This window comes from Cyprinodon tularosa, unplaced genomic scaffold (assembly GCF_016077235.1).
Source record: "Cyprinodon tularosa strain WSP-4 unplaced genomic scaffold, ASM1607723v1 ctg89, whole genome shotgun sequence".
In the NCBI taxonomy this organism is placed as follows: Eukaryota; Metazoa; Chordata; class Actinopteri; order Cyprinodontiformes; family Cyprinodontidae; genus Cyprinodon; species Cyprinodon tularosa.
The window spans coordinates 493,668-511,547 of record NW_024039662.1 but is presented as its reverse complement, the minus strand read 5'-3'; the positions used below and the strand labels follow the sequence as shown (position 1 = coordinate 511,547).

The 17,880-nt window shown below is 38.9% G+C and overlaps 1 protein-coding gene across 2 annotated transcripts; it reads left to right on the top strand.

Annotated features, from left to right (window-relative positions):
* Positions 1 to 11,070, top strand: myorg (myogenesis regulating glycosidase (putative)). 2 transcript variants are annotated; one of them, XM_038273726.1, is made up of 3 exons: positions 1 to 122; positions 3,285 to 3,698; positions 6,485 to 11,070. In XM_038273726.1, the coding sequence occupies exons 2-3, from the start codon at positions 3,436 to 3,438 to the stop codon at positions 8,274 to 8,276; spliced, it is 2,055 nt and encodes a 684-aa protein (XP_038129654.1). In that variant the 5' UTR covers positions 1 to 122; positions 3,285 to 3,435; the 3' UTR covers positions 8,277 to 11,070. The 2 variants fall into 2 exon arrangements, with proteins under 2 accessions (XP_038129654.1, XP_038129655.1); XM_038273727.1 differs by having other exon boundaries at positions 21 to 122; positions 3,333 to 3,698.
* The last annotated feature ends 6,810 nt before the right edge of the window (positions 11,071 to 17,880 follow it).

Here is a 17,880-nt window from a genome sequence, read left to right as displayed (position 1 = left end):
GCGCAGATGAAGGCGGAGACAAACCAGCGCGTTTGGGTTCTTCTCTCAGTTTTTTTTTTCTTCTTCTGAGGATTGTAGCAAAACACAGACTGCAAAAACACTGAAGGGATCACTTCTGATCGGTAGGAAAAAAATAAGTTTCTATAACGCTCTTTAAGGGAATCTGAATTTGCATGAGAAATAATAGTATTTTGCACAGATTTCGTGTTGTTTTCCTTCACTTAACTTTCTCGCAACGCCCATGGTGTCGGGTTGTTTGCACACATCGGCAGCTTTATTAAGAGTTTTTTTTTTAAGCTGTCGATTAATTAAAATGTTACTTGTTTTTTATGCTTATTTGGGCTTATTTGCCTTTTTGTCATTCAGTAAACGCAGCTATAAAGTTAAACTCTTGAGAAAAAATAAAAATCAAGGCGCTTTTTAATTAATTTTCTTTGTAGATAATCTTTCTCAGTCTGTAATATTCGTCTCTGCATGTTCATGTTCAGCCTTTTTGACTGTATCCATAATTAGCATGCAGGGACACGCTGGGAACACTGAGAACCCCCCCCATTCTGGCACAAACACTTGAAGAAGTAGTGTGACCAGAACAGCTGCAATGACTGCATCAGCACTTCTTTAGCCCCCCCACCCCCATGCCTGATAAAGAATCAGCTGAAATCCCACATATAATCTCACTGTAAACAAACACTTTCTGTGAAACCATCAGAGCATAAGACTTAAACTTACTCACCATTATTGTATGTATAAATAAAGTTATTGTAAACTACCAAGGGATAAATGGGTTCTCAGGTATAATATTTACAATAGAGCTACATTATAAAAATCAGTTGATTAATGTTTCCCTTGTAGAGTTTAGATCAGCATTGCAACTCCCTGAGATCCCCATTTAGTGCTTTCGTATGTCATGACATTTTAGTTTAATTTAGATTTGGTAATATTTTTCTATCTTTCAGTTTCATGGAGCGTGTGTGGATATCTAAGGGCATTACTTTTAGTTATCTTTAAACTGAACAGAAATGGTCAGACTGAGTTAAGCAAGATATGGCTAATAAAAAACAACACAACTTAACACTTTGCATTTAACATTTTCCCTTTGGAAGCAGTGGGCTGCCATCGTGCGGCGCCCGGGGAGCATTCGCGGGTTAAGGGTCTTACTCAGAGACCCAGAGTGGCAGTCTGTGGGAGTGGGGTTCAAACTCAGAACCCCAGGATTCCACGCTCTTTGCCCTAAACACTAGGCCGCCACTCCCCCTTGTTAATATAGTTAATAAGTACTGTTTTCTACATTTTGTCAGAACACCACAACATGAGGATTTTATATAGGTGGTGCGTAATTTTTAAGTGGAAGGAAAATGACACATGACTTTAAAATAGTTTGAGAGGTTAAAATCCAAACTGTATGTTTGTGCTGGTGAAGATTCTTAGTCATCCAGGTCATAGTCTTTCCAAAGTTAAAAAACAATCCACTGGACTTGGTTTCCAAGTTTGAAGAGCTTTTTCAATTCAAAATGTCAGAATTAGCGTTGAGTTTTTATAGTAGCCCAAAAACTTGTTTTGGCTTAGAAAACATGCAAATTCAACCAGAAGAACAGGTCCGCCACTAAGAAATTTATGCTGTGTGTTTGATTTAGTACAGTCACCTTCAGTGTGCTTTGGTCTAAACTGTTTTATTTCACCCTCTGCTGTTTGTTTAACGCTTTGGTGAATTTCTGCTTCAGTTCCAAGACTTTTGCAGCTTCTAGCAGATTTTCCCCCAGGTTTTTCTTTTATTCAGCTCCGTCCATTTTCCCTTCAACTCTTATCAGCTTCACTCTCCCTGCTGAAGAGAAACATCCCCATCAGCATTATACTGCCACTACCAAGGTCCCATGTGTAGATGCTATATGAGGAGATGTACTGTGTGTTTTCTTTTCTTTACAAATAAGGAATGTTTTGCTCTCGTTTGGCTAGAGCATATTTTGTTCCACGTATTCATATTCCTGTGGCTTAATGAAAACCACTAACCAGGGCTTTCATTTAACAAGAGCTTTTCTCCCACTGCCTCTCTATAAAGGCTTGGTGTGAAGAATGAACAAAAAATATTCTTCTGCCAAAGCTTTTGTGAATCTGTGCAGCACCTCCTGGCTGCTCCTCTCAATAATCCTCATCGTTCCAGGCTTTTTTATGAAGCCACAGATTTTTTCCTTCACTTTGTTTCTACTGAAAGTGGAAGTAGTGCAGCTGCTCTCTGCTTGGATGATCCGCTCTCCTCCAGAAGAAAAAAAATCACTATATCTGCCTTATATTTTAGAGGAATGAGAAGGTGCAGCACCACTTTCATATTCAGTGAACCAGAGGGGTTAGGCAATATACTTTGTGCTGGTAATTTACATGAGCTGGTCTTTTTTCATACTCCGGATGTGCTGAAAGGACAGCTCTTAAAATAAGTGCATTTGTACTTGGATTGAGGAGGTAAAATATACATTTTGCCAATGAAAAAAGACAATTTACACTTAAAATAAGAATAAACAATTGCATTTTCTTATTTCAAGTGCATGTTATCTAATTATCTTATTTTAAGAGTAAAAGTACTCATTCCATTGGCAAACTTTCTCATTTATCTACTCAAACTAAGGGTAAATACACTTAATTTAAGAAATGTTTACTTATTTCTAGATTGTTTTTTCCAGTGCAATAACATTTCTTCCACCTCTTTATATCCAGTCTGTTCTGATTAATTAAGTTTGTCAAATCTATTTTCTCACTAGATGTTACCATTAGACTTGCTGTGAGCAGCAGTAGTGTCTGTATAAAAAACTGATAATAGGACTTTTTCCTTCCTCCCTGTACTTGTTGCTTGTGCTGTCACATTTGAGTGGAATGATCCAGATTGTGTCCAGTTCGGTTAATCAGCAGTGACAGAGCACAGCACTCAGTATTCTTATCTTGCCTCATTGGCATTTACAGAGGTTCTAGGCTAAATTCCCCCTTCTCTCTTCTTCCATACAAATGAGATTTCTCTCAGTTGAAACCATGTGTTAGAATTACATTCTGAAAGATCCATTTAGTCTCTTTAGGACCAATTGGACCAAGATTTGTTTTGTTAAATCTCAAACACATCTTTAAAGTTTACATCCTGACAGCTTAATACCTTTTAAGTGGTGTGAAATCACTTTGTTCAGCAATGTGGAGCATCTAAGTCTGAGCAGGTGTTTTACAGGCTATGAATCAGCATTAACACAAAGATATAGAGCATGTTGTGTGTGGTTAATATTTTTTTTTTTCTGGATCTCTCTGATTAGGTTTTAAAACAACTCTGTTATCTCGTTTCCCTGACGCACTGCAAACAGACGAGACGAAAGGCCCAGAGTCCAACCGGAGGCTCCCTGCTTGACCTTTTTGATGAGCTGCACATAAACACCTCTGGGATTTGGCATCTGAAAAACACTAGCCATGTACCAAGTGGTGCCAGGCGGGGCAGGGGGCACAATTACAGATGTTATCCCCAAGCAGAAACACACCAAGGACTCCCGATCCTTGGTTGGAGCCGGAGTCATCGGTCTGTTACTGGTCATTGCAGCGGTGACTGCCTGGTGTTATTACATCGCCTCTCTACGCAAAGCTGAGCTGCTGAAGACTCAGCTGCTGGATCTTAATAAAGATGGCTACATTATCCGCAACCAGGGAGGCTCCATTGTTTTCAGAATGGATTTCAGGTTAGTCTTTTTACACAGCATATAAACACCATACAAGCAACATCGTATTTAATATTTATTTCTGGTAATAAAATATATATTTACCATAAAGTTTGAGTAGATATTTTATTTGTTTTTTATTTTTCAACTATTTCAATGTTACCTTATAATGATCTTTTCTTGACCATCTAAAAAGTTTAGTGATTATTCTCCTCCAGACATATGTATTTTTAGGCAATCATTCTTACTCATTTTGATGCCCTCACAGCAAACAAAAGTCAAAATTCTGCTCCAGAGTAAGTCCTAGTATTACTTATGACATTTTTTTGTAACTTGTAAATACACAATTGTTATGCTATGTTTCAGTCCTCTGGTTCCAGTGTCTCAAACCAGATTGCAAACTGAGGAGCTAAATCAACCATTTGGTTCAGGAGCGTGGAAGCAGAGACATGTAAGGTGCAGGACACTGGACCTCAAGGACTGGAATAGAAGACCCGTGGTTAAAGCCGGACATACACTGTGTGATTTTTTTCAATCGTTGCACGCAGTTACAGCTCACACTGTACGACGAAACTGCAGGGTGGCGCTACGCTACTGAGATGGAGCTACTCGGACTCATCTATCTGGAAGCCAAACGAGTAGAAGGGGAATATGAAGCTTGCTAGAGTGACAGCTTGGCAATTTGTGCAATTTTGTGCTGAAAGCCCTAAAAAGAAAAGGCGACAACGTATTTGGACAAAGACATTGCTGAGCAAACGTGGCCACTATGGTCTGTCAATTTTACAGAGAGAACTCCATTTCACCCGCACCCCCGCCATGCTTCTGTGTTTTCATCTGAGAGAAAGAAGAAGAGTCCCTGTTTGCCCACTAAGCGATTTGCCCACGATGTTACGCTGAAAATCAAACATGTTTGATTTTCTCCCGACCTCAGGATTCCTGATCGGGAGGTGGTTGTGAGACGCTAATCGTCTCTCGTTACCCCCTGTACACTACACGATGCACAACGCATGATCAGGCTGAAAGTCGGTCCGTTCGGAAAATTCTTGCACGACTGGAAAGTCGACCTGAAAAGGGCAAAAAATCGCACAGTGTAAGCCCGGCTTAATACAATCCAGGAGGAGATTGCCTTCTTGTCAGTTTCTCTGCTGACATTTGCTTACAAGGACAGTGAGCTAAACTTACAAAAATGCTGAACGGCTGAAACTGCAATATAAAAGCCTTGACTAGACATGAATCTCACCCAAAAAAACTCACTGTAGATTAGTGTAGCTGTATTGCTTTGTATTATATTAATATAAAAAGGGATTAAGTGGATTTAAATAATGTATTCACATTATTTATCTGATATCTGATCCAGCTTAATACTCACATCAGGTATCAGAGCATCTCTAGTAAATACTTAAAGCAGTACTGTACTAGCTACTAGAAGGACTAGTAACTTCCAGGTTTAGTGTCCCAGAATACCACTGGCAAGACTGCACTATGTAAGTTAAATTAAATGGTCTGCCTCCATGTTTTATAATCTGAAAGTGAAGACTTTGGTCCATTAGATTAAGAAGTCATGGACTCACTTGTAAAGACAAGGCTACATTTTATACCTCTAGATTAAATCCCAAAATAGAAATTGTGTCAAAAAAGTGTCTGGTAAGTTGAGTGTCAAGTCTGTTTTGTTGACTAGCAACAACTTTTTGGGGTTAGCTCTCATTTTAATTCCAGTCAGTTTATTCATATTGTGCCAATTCACAACACATGTTGTCTCAAGGCACTTTACAATTCACCAGATCATACAAGAGGAGCTCAGATTGCTGTAAGCGGTGCTCTTGGTCTCATGACTCATTCACTGATGGATCTGACCCTCTTATGCTAAAGAGGCAACTTTTTGAGAAGGGCAGCCCACACAGCTGGAAAATATATGCCAATAGCTGTATGTTGACCTGAAAAAATTTAAAGGTGCACTTCTCAAGTTAAATGGTAAAATTGTTTTCTTTGCTATACATTTTACTTTACAGTTGCCTGACATATAAAAATTAGTTTTCCTCCATTTACTATAGTTGGGCTTCATTAGTCAGGAGAGAATGATTTTGGTTGGATTATCTGGACATGTGAGTGGATGTGACTCGCTGCGCTGTCTCGTCCACCTGACTACAGAGGTTCAGCCGCCTTTGTCAGCTCAGCGAGAAAACATGGCTAACCCTCTTCTAAGACAGATCACATAATAAAAGCAGCAACTGCACCTCGAACCCCATCACAGACTACACATGAGAGTTAAAAAACAAAGATAAAAAAACTTTGTGTAGTGAAAAGGTCCTAATTGGAGTATGATCAGTGGTAGAATAAGATAAGAGTCAATATTGGAAGAGTTTGGAAGCAGCACAGATCTGTCTGGGAAGTGAAAAATTATCAACACATTGCCCTCCTTTTGCTAAAAGAGTTTAAAATAACTTATCTAATTATGACTTTCTTACCTTAGAATATGTTACGCCTACGAAAAAAAGCTGCGGTGCTTTTCCTCTTCTCCGATTTACATGCACAACACTGGTGCCGTATTGATTGTCGTCAGAAAGGGCAAACCTGCAAAAACTCTGAAACTTGCACTGTGCTTCATTAATATATATTAAACTAAGCTAATGCTTTCGTCAAAACTTACAAAGTGTTGCTTTAAAGTATTTAAATCTATTAAATATGAATTTTAGATTTTAAAATGAATCTATGATTTAATTTTACTTTGAAGAGCTCCTTATTTGTTGAGATATTTTGATGTTTGTAACATTAACAATCAACTGAATATAATCTTTCAATCTTGACAGATCAGGGACCCTTGACTTGGACTCCTGTTCAAAAGAGGAGGAAATTCTTCGCTGTGAGAGGACCACTGACAGAAAGCTGAAGTTTTTTATAAAGACTGTGCGGCCCAAGGACACTGTGCAGTGCTACCGTGTGCGCTGGGAAGAACTGGTCCCTGACATTCCTGTTGAGCATGCCATGACTTACAAGTTTGCGCACTGGTACGGAGGTGCAGTGTCAGCAATTCAGCACTGGCCTATTTTAATTTCAGGTCAACAGGCTCCCAAACCTTTTGTCACAAGTGATATTTACGCAAACCGCAGTGAATTTGGTGGAATTCTGGAGAGCTACTGGCTGTCATCCAATGCCACTGCAATCAAGATCAACAACTCTGTCCCTTTTCACCTAGGCTGGAATGACACAGAGAAAACTATGTACTTCCAAGCAAGGTACCACGATACCCCTTTCAAGCCAAATCCTGGGGAGGCTCCATGTGCAGAACTGAGCTATAGAGTCTGTGTAGGTTCAGATGTCACATCCATTCATAAGTACATGGTTCGGAGATACTTTACCAAACCTTACAAAGTGCCTGCTAAAGTTATGTTTGAGCATCCAATTTGGTCGACTTGGGCTTTATATAAGCGCAACATTGATCAAGAAAAAGTCCTTACATATGCTGCCAATATTCGTAAGTATAACTTTAACTGTAGTCACCTGGAACTAGATGACCGTTACACAAAACGCTATGGAGATTTTGAGTTCGACCCAGTTAAGTTCCCTAATGCATCTGAAATGTTCAAAAAGTTAAAGTCAGATGGGTTTCTGGTTTCTCTCTGGATTCATCCTTTTGTCAACTATGACTCTGAGAACTTCCACCCTTTAGTGGAGAGAGGGTTGTTTGTTCGAGAGCCAACAGGTCAGCTGCCTGCATTGGTGCGCTGGTGGAATGGGATAGGCGGCATTTTGGATTTTACCAACCAAGAGGCGCGTGACTGGTTTACCTCTCAGCTGGATTCCTTACGCTCAAAGTATGGGGTGTCCTCTTTTAAATTTGATGCAGGGGAGACAAATTATTTACCCTGGAAATTTAGCACAAAGAATCACATTCGTGACCCCAGTTTTTTCACAAGGCGTTACACAGAGATAGTTGAAAAATACAAAGACCGAGCTGAGCTGCGCAGTGGTTACCAGTCCCAGAACATATCCTGTTTCTTCAGGCCAATTGATAGAGATTCTGTGTGGGGCTATGAGCTGGGCCTCAAGTCTCTGATCCCCACAGTGCTCACCATTAGCATCCTTGGGTATCAGTTCATCCTACCAGACATGATCGGGGGAAATGCCTATCTTAACCAGACAAGCGGAGATCGGGCATTACCTGATAGAGAGCTTTACATCCGCTGGCTGGAGCTTTGTGCCTTCATGCCTTCCATGCAGTTTTCTATCCCACCATGGGAATACGACAACGAGGTGGTGGAAATTGCTCGTAAATACACAGCCATTCACAAAAGTATCGTGGCACCACGGGTCCTTGAGCTTGCAAGTGAGGTTTTAGACACCGGGGACCCGATCATACGTCCACTATGGTGGATTGCTACCGGTGATGAGACAGCCTATAAAATAGATTCCCAGTTCCTGATTGGTGATGACCTAATGGTAGCGCCCGTTTTAGAGCCTGGAAAGCAAGAAAGAGACATATATCTACCTGCTGGGCACTGGAGAAGCTACAAAGGGGAAAGATTCGACATCAAGGAGCCACTGCACCTCACAGACTATCCTGTAGATCTGGATGAAATTGCTTACTTTGTTTGGGTTTAGCAAAAAACAAAATAGATTTTTTTTTTCTGATTCTCCTCAATCCCTTTTTTGTGCCTTTTGAGCAGACTTATATACCTTGAAACTTTCTACATTTTGTCACTTTAAAAACAAACTTCGGAGTATTTAAATAACATGTTTTTTGTGATGGATAAACTTAAAAGATTGGATAATTTTCTATGTCTGTACCTGCTTTGCACATCTAGAGACTGAAATGTTTCCCTATTAACCTTTTTAAGCTTGCTGAATCTTAGATTAAGACTAGAACTCCCTGCCACAGATTCTTTGGTAGATTTAGGTCTTGACTTTGGGCCATTTAAGGATAAGAATACTTAAACCATTTTGTTATAAGACTGACTGAAGGTTTGTGGTTGACGTGCTGTTGGATCCCAAGTCTTTTGTAGCTTCTAACAGCTTTTCATCCTGATTGTTACTGAATTTTGTTCCATCAGCTTTGACCACTTTCGCTTCTTTTACTAGAAAACACAAAAACAACCTCCCCCACACCAAAATACTGCCCTTGCAATATTTTTACATAGGGGATATCATATTACGTGTGCCAAAATGTTTTGTTAGCCCCCTCTGACCAGGATAACGGTGTTTAAATTGAAGACTTCATAGATTATGCCATGTTACTTTCTTTGAACAATTACCTTCTTTTCGCCAAAGTTGCATAAGCATCAGATGTATTGAACACACAAGTTTTCAAACTTCGATCTGTGCAGCTCCTCAGTATACAACAAGCTTCTTGACTGCTTATCTGATCAATGCTCCCCTCAACTGCCTGTGGGTTTAGGTGGATACCCATGTTTTGGAAAAACTTTCTATGGAATACATTTCCCATTTTTATATGGCACATTGGACAGCTCTCTGTGAGGTGTTCAGAGCTTGAGATATTGTTGATTAACTCCACAACTTTATCCCTGAACTATCCCCTGGGTTCCTTGGTATTCACGATGCTTTTCATTCAATGTTTTCTTACAAACTTCACAACCAGATCTAATTACACAAATCTTAAGTCTTTTCTTTAACTGGCTACTTAAAACCCTTAGTTGCTCTGGATTTTCCCATGCGACGACAGAAGTTCTTAGATTCGTAAAATATCTTAAAAGGCTACAACTTTATCTTTTCCTTTTACAATGGCTTTTTGATATATCACATAAATCTCAGTAAAATGTATTATAGTTCTGATGAGACAAAATGTGGAAAAGTTCAAGGGGTTTGGATGGTTTGGCACTAAATGTTTGGCAGATGACATTGTGTGAAATGTCAGGATTCATCTTCTTTAATATAGCAGTACATATGAATTCAACTCAGAAAGATAAGATAAGAAAGCATTGTGCCTTTGCACCATGTATTCAACACTTTGTCTTGGTTTGTATTTTTCCTTTTTGAAATGAGATATATTTGTCATCTTTTAGTAATATCTTTCACACATCTTGAGCCAGCACTGGCCACTTTAAGCCAATGCACCTTGCCAAGAGCAAGGATCCTGTAGCAATAAAACTCAAAATGAATTGAAATAACAACTGTGATCCTAAGCTTATAAAATAAGCATCCAGGGTCTAGTTATTTATTTAGGGCCATGTAATGCCTTATATTAAACAATAGGTAGAGTGAATAAACAAAGCTGTTTTATCAGTGCCATTAAGCAGAATATACATTACATGATGATGGCCTGCTCCTGTGACTAATAACTGAGCTTCTTCTTGTTCAGTTGTTAGGAATATAGGCAAGAGGATTAATCATGAAATTGCTCTCATCTATGTAACCATGTGTCTTGTAACCTGTTTTACCCTGTATGACAAGGACTGTTACTGAGTTCTTCACTTTTGATGCTGCTTCTTGGGTAGCCGATTTTCTCAGGCTTTTTGTTAAAGTTTTCTTCTTAATGCTGCCAAGGCATTTAAGAAGCTGGTACTATCATAGTACAAAGTAAATGTACCACCACTTTGAAGAAACTGCTTAGGTAGTTTTTGCCATAGTGTAGCTGACATGGATTGGTACACCCAATGGTTTTCCTATTATGAGCAATATAACCTCTCAGGTGTTTTGTTTTTAACTGATATGACATCTATATAACTGATAAATATAAGCTTTTTAGCTTGAAAATTACAGATAACTATTATTATTCATCTCATACGTTCCTACGACGCAAACAGATTCTTTTGTCTGACATTTTGAACGTTGCCCAGGAAGACCCCCTCCACCCCTAAAAAAAAGTGACTACCTTATATCGGCTTTACAGACATGCATTACATAAAATAACTCAGTGTCCTGATTTTTGTGTTTTTGTTTTTGTACATATATTAAAAGATTTTGGATTGTTGTGCCTTTTGAAGCTGAAATGAAAATGGGACATTGAAATTTAAGCCCAAGACCCCATCTGACTGTGACAAAATGTGCAAATTAACCTTTTAAAAATGCTGTGTATTAATGCTTTGTGTCTTTGAACCATAAAGTGCTGCTGACCTGATTTCATACTTAAAACCTCTGCTTCTGCACTGACCTCGGTGGGATTTGTTTTTCTTCTTTGACATCATGTCACAAAAACATCTCTTTTTATTTATAGCATCCCTCATTTAGCATCTGTACCAGGCTAACCTCAGACTATTTTTGTCCAATGCTAGACTGAATGGTCTGGCCATTCATTTACTTTTGATTCTTTGAGCTCAGTGGGAGCATTTATGTTGTTTTTTTCTTCAAATTGTACAAATGGGGATACCACAGAACTCCTAAATTAACTTTGATGTTATTTTTACTAATGTACCGGTATTAAAATGATTATGTGATAATTCATTTGTTGTTGTTTATAACCCCAGTTTAACTAACCTGTAAATTACAATATCAATATAATTTCTGAGATATTTTTGCTTCAATACATAAATGTTTGGTAAGAAAGCTTATTAATGCTTCTCTGTAAAGGCTAAGAGGTCAACGTTATCTTATGAGCTGTCGATCTCTGCAGCAACTTATAAGATAACTATGAACTCTTAGCTGCTTCTCAAAGGATGGGAGGCATTTTAAAGACCTATAAATTCCTTCTCTTCAACCTCTAGTGTTAGGAACTTTTTTTTTGTTGCTAATTCCTATAAAATCCCGGTAGACTTCCCTGACATGTTTATTGTTGCAAGCCCCTGTATTACCTGGCTTTTTTTTATACAGTCGATTTCCTGGAAGGACAGTAATGGAGCTGTAGGACCAGGAGGCCTTAACTATCTTCTATCTTTTTATATCTAGTCAGTTTTGATTAAGTTTGTCAAATCTATTTTCTCTCTAGATGTTACCATTAGACTTGCTGTGAGCAGCAGTAGTGTCTGTATGAAACTGATAATAGGACTTTTTCCTTCCTCCCTGTACTTGTTGCTTGTGCTTTCACATTTGAGTGGAATGATCCAGATTGTGTCCAGTTTGGTTAATCAGCAGTGACAGAGCACAGCACTCAGTATTCTTATCTTGCCTCATTGGCATTTACAGAGGTTCTAGGCTAAATTCCTTCTTCGCTCTCCTTCCATACAAATGAGTTTCCCCTCAATTGAACCCATGTGTTAGAATTACGATCTGCAACATCCACTTAGTTTCTTCGAGGCCCTTTGGATGAATATTTGTTTTGTTAAATCTCAAACACACCTTTAAAGTTTACATCCTGACAGCCTAATACCTTTAAGTGGTGTGAAATCACTTTGTTCAGCATTGAGAGGATGTAAGCCAGAGATTTAAGTGTATTACTGGCTTTTATTCAGTATTAACACAAAGCAACCTAGTCTTAAAGTCAATGTGTAAAACTTACATGGTCTACATGGCAAAATGATACATTTCAATAACAAATAGGCCACATTTTATGTTACTTGACTATCCAAACAAAAATCCAACCATTCCCCTACTTTATGTGAAGAATGAAAACTTTTGACAAAAGTCTCAGCTTTTCTATGCGTTTGATTACATTTCTATGGGTTTTCATAATCTTTCAGGGAGTTTAGATTATATTTTTGTTCAATGGTTTCACCAAAGATGCGTCTTTTTAAAACCAAGGTTTCAAATTGTTTTCTTCACACTTAATATCTATGTAAAAGTCCCACCATCATTAGGTGTGATACTAAGTGTAGAAAGTTAAATCCTAAAGACTTAGACAAACTTTTTTGTCATTTGGTATACACAGAGTGTATTTCATTTCATGTGTTTCATTTTGTACAGCTCTCATGAAATTTTCATTTCTTAAAGTGCAGCAGTGAACAAAAATAATCATTGTGGGAGAAAAAAAAATACATGGTGCAAAAACAAAACAAAACCCCCCCCGCATTGATATGGTCAGTTTGACGCAGAGTCTGTAACATAATTTTGAGTTTTTTCAACATTCAGCTGTCTTGTGGCGGTGGGGAAGAAGCTGTTTTGGAAACTGCTGGACCTGTATTTAATGCTGTGAAGCCTCTTCCCAGAGGGCAGCAGGGAGAACAGTCCATGGTGGGGGTGTGTGGGGTCATTGATTATGTTACAGGCTCGGGACACGCAGCGCTGGGATGAAATGTCCTAGAGGAGCCCCGATAATCTTCTCTGCAGTTCTCACTACTCTCCTCACCTACTTCCAGTCTGAACATACAATATAACTTAACATGCAAAAAATTACAATTTCATGGAAACTTCAAAACAGGAAAGAGCCTTGCCTTAAAAATTTTGTCAAAACTTTTCCCTTTGCATAGATTTTTAGACACTCCTGAAGACTAAGGTGGAGGCCTCAACAATGATCAAGACTTCTAGACAACTAGTACACTGAGCTATTTTCCTTGTAAAGCAATTTCTGCTGCTAGAGCAGTTGGAAATGTGCTTTATAAAAAAATTTGACCTTAACCTTGAAAAGATTTACAATTAATTTGCCTTTGAGATCAATAAAGTATGCCTGAACTGATAATTGTTTTTTATTGAATGGACTTAAATAGCTCAGATCGAGTAATATGACTCCTGTATCTTGTAACTCAGATACTTACCAACACATAATGCACATTTCTGTTTATCAGCACCTCTGATTTACAATGCATAAATATGTAAAATGGAAGATGTATTTCCATGGAATACCTGTATCTAAAAATATCTTATGTAACTCCTAACTTTGTAATATGTCCATATGACCACTCCCCTTGTTTATGTGAAAAATGAAACATTTTTGATGAAAGCATCTATACTAATACAGTATGCATTTGATGACATGAATTGTGTAGATGAAAAAAAAACATTTTCTTGATGAGACAATGAAATCTTCACATAAAGAAATAAAAAAAAAAAAAACTTTATACATTCCCTTAACAAAGATTATAAGAATATTATGCATGCTTTGGCTATAAAAATAATTTCTTCAAAATGTTTGAATTTTTTGCTAAAAATACAGGTGAGGTTGGTAAATAGATGCAGTTCTACCAAGATATTAGTGTTCATTGCAACATACTTAACAGCAGCAGATGGCTGCATGTAAAATAGTTGAATTGATGTGGACTCTTTAGCAAAAGCAGATCCTGTTGACCCTTTTTGAGTAAACAAAGACTACAAACTGGAGTTTTTGAGATCAATGTAAGAAATTTTGTAATGTGATGTTATGGTCTACATTAGCATTCTTTAGTTCCAGTCCTCAAGGTCCGGTGTCTTGTGCTTGACTGTATTCTAAGAAGTCCATATCCTTTCCACACCTGGCTCAAATGAAGAAGCTTTGTAAATCCTTCAGCTCACCTCTGACCTTTCTGTTCCAGACTCAAAATCCTTATCTGTGTCGTTTGGGGCCATTGTGAAAAAAGAGCCGGCCCAGGTTGCTCATTTTTATATTTGTCCCCAAATTGATAAAACTTTATTTGGCTTTCAGGGTCCCTAGTACAAACATGGAGCAGATTTGGGCCACACGTTATGACTAATTACTGTAGTGGGCCAGATTTAGGGCAAATAACCATGACTATTATTTGTCACGGTTTTCATCCACAGGCGGTGTTTCTAATGTTGTCTGTTTGTTTTCCATTTGCTTAAGATTTTAACCTAAGTAGGAGAAGGGTGTTGCAGTTCTGTGTTTTGGCCACAAGTGGCACAATCATTAGCAATTGCTCTAATGCCTCTTTAACCAAAAACTGACAACAAAAATCTTGAAATTAATTATACAGTACAGCATACTAGAATTAAAAAGTGATTAAGAATCAGTTTTCATGTTTAATGTGGTAGAGTTTGTCTCTACAGTCAGCTGTAAATCTATGCAATCTAAAGATAAAGAGCAACTTCTCAGCTAATATGATTCAATTTATACAGATATAGAACCATAACTTAGTTTGAATAGCACCAATGTTTAAACATTTGACATGAAATTCCCTTTTAATAGGAAGAAACCTCCAGTAGAATCAGGCTAAGTGTGAGCGACCATCTGCCAAGGCTGGTTGGGGTTCAAGGAGACAGAAGCAGATGAAGGCATAAACGAATTAAGTTATTTGGTGCTCTGGCCCCTGCAGAAGATTTTGATGCAGTGAATCAACACACGCATGCTGAGTAACCTAGAAAAGGATTAGTAGTCTTTCTCCCGGGGCCCGTTCAGTGGTTGTGGAATAAGCTAGGGGATGAGTGCGACTGTGAATGAGGGAGGAGACTGGGTGAAAGTTCGCTTTCGTGCGGGAGAGAAAAGCTAGTCCAGAAGCTGAATGAAGGGGATCTTGCAAGATGATTGACTTCAGAGAAGATGCGGCCACAGAGTTGATTGGTTGGAGCTGAACAAGGGACAGCACAGGTGGTTCAGGTGAAGCTGATAAGAGTCTTTCAGACTTAATTGAAGCTGAATTTAAACTTAGCTTAATTTCTCAAGTAAGAGTAGTTTTACTTTATATTTTTAGTAAGTAAAAAGTACAATGCTGAAGAACTTCTCCAAAAATGTAATTTTTTCTAAATAGTTATTCAAGTAAATGTAATTACTTAGTACTCACCTCTGTTTGGGACTTATTAGTTTTGGCCATCCTTCAGGGAACATTGATCCCTGCATTGCCACGTCCATGAAAATATCCTAGAACTGCTGCTTGGTAAAAGAGTTGATTTTTAGCTTCTAATTAAGGTCCTGAGCAATGATGGTGTACAGAAAATGAAGACTTGTGACTCGAGGTGCAAATGTTGGTGTGAAGAGGAAGAGTAGATGGGACAAAACCTGACACCCAGGAAGAAAAGATGTGGCACTGTGGTAGGTATTTTAAACTTTATTTTCATTTATCTATGAGCAATATATATCTTTAGCTAGCACTAGACACTTTAAGCCTCTGCATCTTATCAAGAGTAAGAATCCTGTTGTAAAAACTAATTAAAGAATTGTGTGATTTCAAGCAGTTAGATTGTAGCTATTTATTTAATGTCACTTCCAGCCTTGTATTCAACATTTGGTCATGACAAATAAACAAACCGTAAATTTTGTGTCATAAAGCCATTTTATCATTGCCATTAACCAGATTGTGCTCTACATGATGACGACCTTCTCTCCTGCATCTCCTGTATGAATTTATTCTAAACAATCTGTTCTCTTAATTAAGTAGCATTTATCTTGCCTGTGCTGCTTCCATTACATTTATGTGGTTGCTGTATTTACTTTTTCCGATCAGATTTCCACATTAGTTCGTTGCTATGTCAATCAAATCTGCAAAGGGTGATCAGAATCAGCAATGCAGGCTGATGGTACCTTAACAATATTCGTGAGGAATCATTTCTTCAACTAATCAGATTTCAGATTTGGCCCACCAGAACGTTAGAATTTTCTGTCCTCTGATGATGTAAATGTGGCAGAGCTGTGGTTATAGAGTAGAGAATTGTTGTCTTTACTGGGCTTCTTGCTTAATTGATCTCTGTATTCGCACTCACACTAATCTTCCTCTTGGTTATACCTGCACTTCTTACATTTCATATTTGAATACGTTTCGCATCTGTTTGACTTTATTTCTGAGAATTTGCCCCTTTGTTACCACTGCTCAGGGGTCAAAGTAGATTTAAGTTCACATGGTTTTGATAAAAAAAACACAGAGAGAACCTTACTAAAAAAGGAGCGTCAACTAAATAGTTTCATCATCATCGTTGATGAAAACAACACTGGCGTGCATTGACATCAGTGTACACCTTCACTCAAAACTGGTATGCTGTGCGCTAACCTCTGACAATGTGCTCTTGATCTTTTCTCTGCTCGCTCATCTTACTCTTTGCTCTCTCTCGGCTCCACAGGATTAACTGATGTAATTTTGTTTACAGCTGTGTTAGAGGCTTCTTCAACGGGTTCATCCACCATTCTCTTTGTTTACCCTTTTGATTGGATCGGGGTAGTCACATGATTCCCCACATGCTGCAAAATTTGCGCCTGTTATAGTAGTGAAAGATGGTAATGGTAAATATCTGATTTATCGCCCAGCCCTAACATCTTCAGTAAATTATTCCAACCTTTTTAGAGAGAAGTAAATTAAATCTTTAAAAGACTAATTTCATGGAATGCACCTGTTAATTTCACAGTCTGCAGATATTCATAATAAAATAAATGTAAGTCCCAACTCTGATTGGTGAAGGACCACACATTACAGGACATTAAATGTAAATCTCCCTCTCTCTCCTGTTCACTTTTGAATGTTGGTGGTATTTCACACTCATGGCAGCATGAAGAGACAACCCACACGACTTCTCAAGAAGGGCAGCTCTAGGATGGCACTTCAATTCGAGATGTGGCAAGAGATTTTTGCTATGTCTGTCAGCGTATTGTCCAGAGGTTGGAGGTGCTACCAGAAGACAGGCAAGTACAGCAGGAAATTTGGAGGAAGCCATAGGAGGGCAACAACCCAGCAGCAGGACCGCTACACCCACGTTTGTGTAAAGAGGAATAGGAGGAGCACTGGCAGAGCCCTGCAAAATTACCTCCAGCAGGCCACAAATGTGCATGTGTCTGCAGAAACGGTTAGAAACTGACTGCAAGTGGATAGTTTAAGGCCAAACATCTATAGATCGGCTTTGTGCTCACTGTTGGAATTTGCCAGAGAACACCAGGAGTGGCAATTGTACCATTGGCACTGGAACCGTGTGATCTTCACAGATGAAAGCAGGTTCACAATGAGCACATGTGACAGACATGATAAGGACTGGAGACACCACGGAGAGCGATGTGCTGCCTGTAACATCCTTCAGAATGACGGGTTTGGCAATGAGTCAGGATTGGTGTGGGTGGCATTTCTTTAGAGGGCCGCACAGCCCTCAATGTACTCACCAGAGTTAGGATTACTACCGTTAGGTACTGAGATGACCCTTGTGAGACAATATGCTGGTGAGATTGGCCCTGGGTTCCTCCTAGACCTCATGTGGCTGGAGTGTCAGCAGGTTCTGCATGATGAAGGCATTGAAGCTATGGACTGGCCCGCTAGCTCCACAGACCGGAATCCGAACATTTGGGATTTGTCCCGATCCAAGCACTAATGTTGCGTTGCACCACAGACTGTCCAGAGGGTAGTGGATGCTTTAGTCCAGGTCTGGGAGGAGATCCTTCAGAAGACCATCCGCCCCTAATGAGGAGCATGCACAGGCATTGTAGGGAAGGTCATAAAGGCACGTGGAGGCCACACACAATGGGTTACGTACATTGGTT